Source organism: Merops nubicus, unplaced genomic scaffold (assembly GCF_000691845.1).
Source record: "Merops nubicus isolate BGI_N331 unplaced genomic scaffold, ASM69184v1 scaffold8286, whole genome shotgun sequence".
NCBI lineage: Eukaryota > Metazoa > Chordata > Aves > Coraciiformes > Meropidae > Merops > Merops nubicus.
This window is the reverse complement of record NW_008615570.1, coordinates 2,326-10,372: the sequence shown is the minus strand read 5'-3', so window position 1 is coordinate 10,372 and position 8,047 is coordinate 2,326. Positions and strand designations below refer to the sequence as shown.

Genomic DNA, 8,047 nt, shown 5'->3' with positions numbered 1-8,047 from the left:
ATGGAAAAAAGCAGCAGCATTGTGCAGCTTACCTGTCGAGGTGTGACAAAATACGTGCATCCACTAGCCATAGAAACAGCCCTTTTGTTATCTCCACAGATAACAAGATTATCTCTATCCTTGTTTCTCCACTGACTACAATGGCCATAGCCAAGAATAAGGATACCTACCAGTTTTGTAATTTGAATGTTTCTGGGGTCAGAATACTTGTACATACTGTTCTGGGAGTTTGGTTTACGCTTGTTCAAGAAAATACCCCAAAAATAACCAAAAGAACTATCTACACACTGTACATGCAAAGACACCACTGCAGACCAGAACATAATGAAGCTGAATTTATTTTTATGTACATAGTCACTTTGTATGCAATGCAAACAGAATTACTTACCATTAAATAAACTTTCCAAATATCTTTCTCCACAGATCCACACAACTCTGGATAATCATGTGTGAGAACACATTCTCTGCATGTGCCTCCTCATGGACCTCAGGAGACACTGAAATGTCAATTTCTAGATTGCTTCCACACCTGCCTGCACTGATGTTTGCACTCAGAACTGTACAGTCCCACATATGGGAGTGCGTATGGGTCTCCTCATTCCAATTTCATTGAACCCAAGTTGAATGACTTGAATTTACTTTATTTATTTAGAAAGCAATGTATTTTTCTATACATGGATTCTCCACAGATACTAACTCTGGACGAAAAACTCTTTTCCTGTCTATCTTACTCAGAGAAGCGTACTTAATGGAATTTAAGGGTATTAGTGTGTTCTTGAACTATCCTAATGTCTAAAAGTTAAACTCAGGCATAAAAAGTTGCAAAATGTAGAAAGTCTCGCTTATTCCATCAATCTGTAAACAGAAATTTCACCTCTAGCTTAATTCACTTTATGTTCTGCAGCAATGGAATTCTCTTGAAAGAATGCTGCAAGCAGAAACATCATCAATTGTTTCAGTAACCGTGCTGATATAACAGAAAACTTCACTTAGGACTAGAAAGGCACAGGAGTAACGAAGATTACAGAAGCTCTGAGAGACAATGAGGATGGACCTTAAAATCAATGCTCTGTATAAGACAGAGTAAGAAATCACCCACCCCTTCTTAAACTATAAAATCAACCAGGGAAAAAGAAAAGCTTTCAAGGGGAGAATGATATATTAGGAAAATAAGTAATTATGAAAATTAGCATGTAACTAATCAGACAGCACTGAGTAAGGCTTGATGTACTCACTTCAACAAGAGTAGCCACAGTTTTCCTCAATCACAGCCATTTGGAAAGATCTCTTATTAGTTCAATCAATTAGACACCTGTAATCTCCCTCCACTGCTTTCAGTGGCAGTGTCCAAGGATAGAAAACAGGAAAAATACTACTAATATCATTTGAAAGGAGCCATTTGGTGCACAAGAGAAAATGCTGAGTAGAATGTTGTAAGTCTTCCTTAAACCTGCATTTCAATGACTTCCAAGGGTCATGAGGAGGTGCATGCAGAAATCCAGAGAGCAGGGATCTCTATGTAAATAATCCATACAAAGATGACACTATTTTAACTGTAGAATTTTTAAAAAATATTTAATAATCTCATTCTTACATTAACATCTAAATGATAGACAAGCTATGTTTTATGAGCATAACCAAAATATTGACACCCATGGTTACATAGATCAGACCTATTTCATTTTTTATTTTGCTCATCTCATGCCTAAACCATGTTAAATATATAAAAGGTCTTTGATATAATTTTAACTTAATTAGCTTTCAAGGAATGACAAGCAATTTGCATATTGCTACATTAATTTATAAGAGTAACCAGGTTTATCAGATTCTCTTAAGTGAAATAAAAATTTGTAATGTATCAAGCCAGAACATTCCTTGCATTTATTTCTTCCTATATGTGTTCTATCCTCAGCTCTAATAAAAAGAGTACTTATTTTTACTTTGGGATTCTGCAAGCGTGCTAAGTAAGTACACTCGTTTCCCTACCCAGTTATACGGTGACAATACTTTCAGATAAATACCACCCTGAAACTACTATACAACTCATGTTTCACATGAAGATTTTAATTCACAGATCACAGGATACCAGGTTGAAAGGGATCTCAAGGATCATTTGATCCAACCTTTCTTGTTAAAAGCACAGTCTAGACAAGACAGTCCAGCACCCTGTCCCGATGAATCTTACAAGTGTCCAATCATAGAATCATTAAGGTTGGAAAAGACCTGTAAGTTCATGAAGTCCAACCATCAAACCAACACTAGCATCACCACTAAAACATGTCTTGAACTGTCACACCCACAAGCTCTTTGAACCCCTCCAGGGATGGGGACTTCACCATTCCTTGTTCCTTGGGAAAAGACACCGATCCCTACCTTGCTCCAACCTCCTTTTAGGGAATTGACAAGAATGAGTAGGACTCCCCTGAGCCTCCTTTTCTCCAGGCTCAACAAACCCAGGTCTCTCAGTTGCTCCTCACCAGACCTGGGCTCTAGAGCCTTCCCCAGCTTCACTGTCCTTCTCTGGACAAGTTCCAGCCCCTCAATGTTGGGGAATCCACCACGTTCCTGGGGAGGTTCTTGCAATGGCTGATGGTTCTCATGAAAAAATTTCCTTGGGCCCAGCTGGAATCTCTGCAGGAATAACTTGTACCTACTACCCACATTCTCCATGTGACTTCCTGTGAAAAAGGAGTCTCCATCTTCTTTGTAGCCACCCTTCAAACACTAGAACACAGTGATAAGGTCTCCCCTAAGCCTTCTTTTCTCAAGACTGACTGAACCCAACTCTTTCAGCCTTTTCTCATGTGGCAGCTTCCCAGTGTAACAACTTCTTTATCTCTGCTGGTGATGCCCTTGCTGATGCAGCCCAGCATCCCACTGGCTTTCTTGGCTACTGCAGCATGCTGCTCCCTCATGTTGAGCTTGTTTTGCCAATCTACTGAAGTGAAACCAAGCGTAGCCATTTCACTCATCTTATTTCCTTGCAATGCCGGACTACATTTGCAAGACTAATCACAGTTGAGTTCAGTTGTGCCTTTATAGATTGTAACTGTTTCCATTTAATGGTCAGGACTATTTCTCCAATAAAAACAAGGATAAGGGGAAAAAAATAGGTCTAGTAGTTAATGATGGCAAATATTGTTTTGCTGTTAAAAGTACAGTGAACATGAGTAAAACAGAACTATTCTTCCAGTACAGATTAAATAAATATTAGATAACAGACCACTGAAGAACCTGCTCTATGAGTATAGACACAGAAAGAAATTTAACTCATACATTCCAGAAAGTTTATATTTATAAAGCTTAAACCTGAAAGGAACACTAAGATTTAGACTGACCTTATTATATTTCACTCTTTTACTTGTCTTGAGCCCATTAAATTATGTTTAATTTAATTTATCACCTAGGAAGACAGTTTAAATTTAAATGACATTGCAAGATGAAAACCATACTAATATTCTCAGTTATTTGCTCAAAGATTGATTTATTATTAAAATTGACAACTTCGTTTCCAATATTTGTCTCAAATTCCTAACTTTTCTTACTTATATACCATTTTCACTTGAATGTCCTCTAGTAAGAAGATACTTTTACAAAGTAATTAATTTCTGCCTGATCTAAACACACTGAGATCCAACTCACAACTATTTTCCAGGCCTGTGGCCCTGATCATACTAATAATCATCCTTTTAATTTTTTTTTCTCCATCTCTACATAAAAAACTAAGACTAGAAACAAAAACTGTATTCAAACAAACTTTTTAATAAAAGCAGAAACAGAAGGACTACCACTTCGCCACACCCTGACAAAAAAGGGTAAAAAGACCTACAGCATTTTTTATTATTCCTTCATTTCAGGAATAACTCTGCTCTCAAAGCAGAAACAAAAAATGGATTCAGTATGGGAAACAAAATAAAAACATTTCTTGAAGCTAGTAGGTTGGTTTAGGAAAGAATGCTTTATGAATGTCAGAATAACATGTAGTAGTAACTGCAGAAACTTGGTGTAAGCTGAAATTGCAAAGCAATTCAAACCCCTTTAGACTTTCTCTCAGAGCTTTTTTTTGTTTGTTTTACACGTATATTTAAACAAAATGCCTATTGTAATGCATCTTATAGCACAGAATATGATAACTAGAAGTACTTTAATGGTTTTCTAAAACATGTGACCGTCTATACTAGTCCTTAGTTCTGAGGACAACTATTTCTTGGCCATTTGCTAAATCAAAATAATCAGACAAAAGTTTGAACAGCTCCTCTTAAGAAACAGGAGTCTCCTGGCATCACAGAGGTTTCAGGAGATAATATGAAGGTTAAAGGTGATGTCTGATATTCACAGAAGAGTTAAAGCTAGAAGGGCCCTCTGGAGCTAATTCTGTCCAATCCCTCTGCTCATGCAGAGCCACCTAGAGCCAAAACATGTCCAGACAGCTTACGAGTACCTCCAAGGCAGGAGACAACCAACTCTCCAGGCAGCCTGTGCCAGTGCTCAGACACTCTTCACAGTGAAAGTGTTTCCTGATGTTCACAACGAGCCTCATGCATTTCAGTTTGTGCCCACTGCCTCTTGCCCTGTCCCTGGGTACCACTGAGAAGAGCCTGGCTCTGTCCTCTTTGCATCCTCCCTTCAGGTGTTTATATACAATGGTAAGATCCTCTCCAAGCCTTCTCTTCAGCTGAAGTTTCGGTCCTTTCAGCCCTTCCTCATAGGAGAAATGCTCCAGACCCTTAATCCTCAGTATGTCCATGCCTGTCTTGTACTGGGGAGCCCAAAACTGGACACAGTGGTTCCAGGTGTAGTGGAGTAGAGGGTAGAATAGAGGGAAAGGATCACCTTCTTTGAACCACTGGCAATATTTTGTTAAATGCAGCCCAGGATGCTCTGCTGCAGTGGCATGTTGCTGGCTCACATTCAAGTTAGTGTCCACCTCATCCTTATCTACAAAGCTGCTTTTCAGCTGGTTGGCCCCAGCACGTATCAGTGCAGGGAGTATTACTGAGTACATCCACCACACGAAATGTAACTCCTCTGCAGTAGGGCTGCATTTAAATATCCCACAGAATATTTGCTAAATAATCATATCGAGGACTACATACATATTCATTTCTCACCTTTCAGTCAGTTCATAATAAATAAGCAGAATATAAGTCAATAAATGAATTAAATTAATAAATAATAAATTAAATAAATTAATTTTTCACAAATAATGAAATGTCCACCAAGCAGACACCTTCTTAAGATTATGAGATGGAGGAAGGATTCAGTTTAAGACCAATTCCACAGGCAGTAAGAAATACACCAAGTGATTTGTCACAATATGGGTTTGGGGGGTTTTTCCCAGAATTCTTTTTTTAATATAATGTTAAGGTGGCTGCCTTAAAAGTAAAGAGAAAAAAAAGACGAAAGAGACATATCCACACAGCTTTTCAAAAAAAAGAATTAATTTCTTCAAAATGTTGGCAAAAAACAATGAAATATAAGTGAGAATTGACTGGAACAAGCAAGTATCATTTTTGAATGAGCTCACCGCACTACTTGGCAATCATCTCCTTCATAAATGGAAAACTGTAACGTAAACATGTGACTCAGTCATCTCACTTTGGTTACTAATATAATTATATGCTTTCTTACACCTGGTAATGAGAATCTGATACAAATACAGAAAGAAAACTTAGAGCAGCTACTCCAGAGCACTTTTTCTTCTCAGCCCTGAAGAGTCTGAATTAGAGCGAACATAGCTGAGGAAACTCTTAACGTAACTCAAACTTTCAGTTCAATGTATTTTAGATCAAATTCATAATTAACTTGAGTCAATAACTAGGTAAACTCTTTCCATCTTTCTGAAGTGATCTAAATACTCTTCTTAAGGATTAGTTGTTTGCAACAATAACACTCCTCTTGACCAATGGTGTTAAAAATTGAAAGAATTTTATATTACACGGCAAAAAAAAACAAACCAAACACTAAATTCTACAATGTCCAGGTAGAATCATGACTGAATCACACACAAAACATCAAACATATCTCTAAAAATGTATGGGGAAACTGAGTCTGTCCATAAAATCATTAGGGCCATTATGTGCACTTAGCCTGTATCCAAGGCTAAACCACAGCAGTTGCTCTATCATCCAATGACCCGTCCCCAGCCAGGAAGACGAATTGAGAAAAAGAGAAAGGACCCACAGGTTGAAATGAGAAAACATTTAAAGAAACTGAAGTAAAACTAATACTAATGCCAGTAGAAATTACTCAAAGTTATACTCAGCCCAGCAAATGTACAGTGGCCACAATAAACAGGCAAGCAGTCCTCAGAAGCAGAATAGTTACGTGAGCCACTCCATGGAGAGGGAGGAGGAGGAGACAGAACAAGAGGTGACCCTATCCTCAGCAAACCTCCACCTTTATAAAAACCATGATATTTACAGTACGGGATACACCTAATAGCAAGCTCAGGGCAGGTGCTCTGGCCAGCTTAAGCTCCTGGCTGGCTCAAAATGAACAGCCTGCAGACCATGGCTAGCCCAGGACTCTATCCCAGCAAAAAGAGGGCAACAACACAATGCTTGGAAAATTAAGTTTCTATGAGAAACCCTTGTGATTTTTATCTCTTTTCCCACAGACAGCACATACATTCAATTACTACAGCCAAACAGTTGCTAACACAATGTTCCTTCAGCTGACAATCCGTATACACTAGAACCAGGTTTATATCAAGGGGATCATTTACACGAGTCCATGCCAGAGACTGTTCTAAATCAAAACTTTAAATTAATCACATAAAAACTGTCAATGGTATCAGCAGAAGACTGACAACACACTGACCTAATTTTAAAAACTTCTCAGAAATGTGATGTTACTAAAATAAACTTTCAGGTAGTTTGATAGCCACTCAGCAATATTTTTCCACTTAGCTGGTGGTCATTAAAAACCACTGAGAACCACTCTAACAGGCAGGCTAATATAATCAAAGTCTGAATTCTTGTTGTAGCCTTATAGAGAGTTATTTTGAGTTATTTAGCTTTGCATTTGCGTTTGTGGTACAGTTTATTCTTATTTGGCTGAAACTGCTCCTTAAAACACACCTTAAATGAATGTTTTCATCTCCTCTAGGAAAGGGGTCAAAGCTGGGACAAATAGATATTTATCTTCCTTAAAATCACAGAATGATTTGGGTTGGAAGGGACCTTTAAAAGTCATATAGTCCAATATCCCTGCAGTAAGCACAGGCATTTGGAGCTAGATCAGGTTGCTCAAAGTCCTGTCCAACCTGACCATGAATGTTTCCAGGGATAGGACAACTACCACCTCTCTGCGCAACCTGTTCCAAATCTACTCTCATCTAGTCTAAGACCATTATCCCTTGTCCTATCACCACATGCCCTATTAAAAAGTCTGTCTCCAATTCTCTCATAAGCCCATAAGCTCATAAATTTAATTTTTAAAAATGCTTATACTGATAGGAAAAGATACATTCAAACCTCATTACACACAACTTACTCTGATTTTTGGTAAAACCCGACGAAGAGTTTCTGCAGGATTCTGTCGCATCAGGACTGGAAGATTTGCAACCACACTTGTTCCTTGGATATCCTGGCCAGAACTTACAAAAATATATACATACAAAACATTACTCTCTATGATGGTTAGAAGGTCACAGCTTTCATTTAAAAAAAATGGGAAAAAAAAAAAAAACAAACACAAAAAACCAAACCCACAGTACCCAGGTTATTCATGTAAGTTGTCAAAACAGGCATTACTTTTTATATCAAGTATCTATTAGAAAACAACATTAAAAAATATCAACCATCAAAGCTGTTATATATAATTCCTCATACAGAATGTTCTAACTTTTTGTGTCGCTTTGAAAAAAAATGTAAATGTTAATAATAGCTTTTCAAACTGGATGCTCAATGCAGTGGTTCTGTGGAAGCTTTTGTATTATACCAATACAAGTGATAAAGCATAGGAAGGGGACAAAGAAGATATAAATGAAAAGTACACTCAACATAAAACATTTTAAGAGAAATCTACTATTTTTTCCTTTTCA

General features: G+C 37.6%; 1 protein-coding gene across 1 annotated transcript; it reads right to left on the bottom strand.

Moving 5' to 3' along the window:
* Positions 1–390: 390 nt before the first annotated feature.
* LOC103775112 (serine/threonine-protein phosphatase 4 regulatory subunit 4-like) lies at positions 391–7,600 on the bottom strand (the record flags this gene model as incomplete). The annotated part of the gene is made up of 2 exons (XM_008942556.1): positions 391–486; positions 7,498–7,600. Coding segments are annotated over 2 exons (199 nt in total), but the record flags the coding sequence as incomplete, so codon positions are not given.
* Between the last annotated feature and the right edge of the window lie 447 nt (positions 7,601–8,047).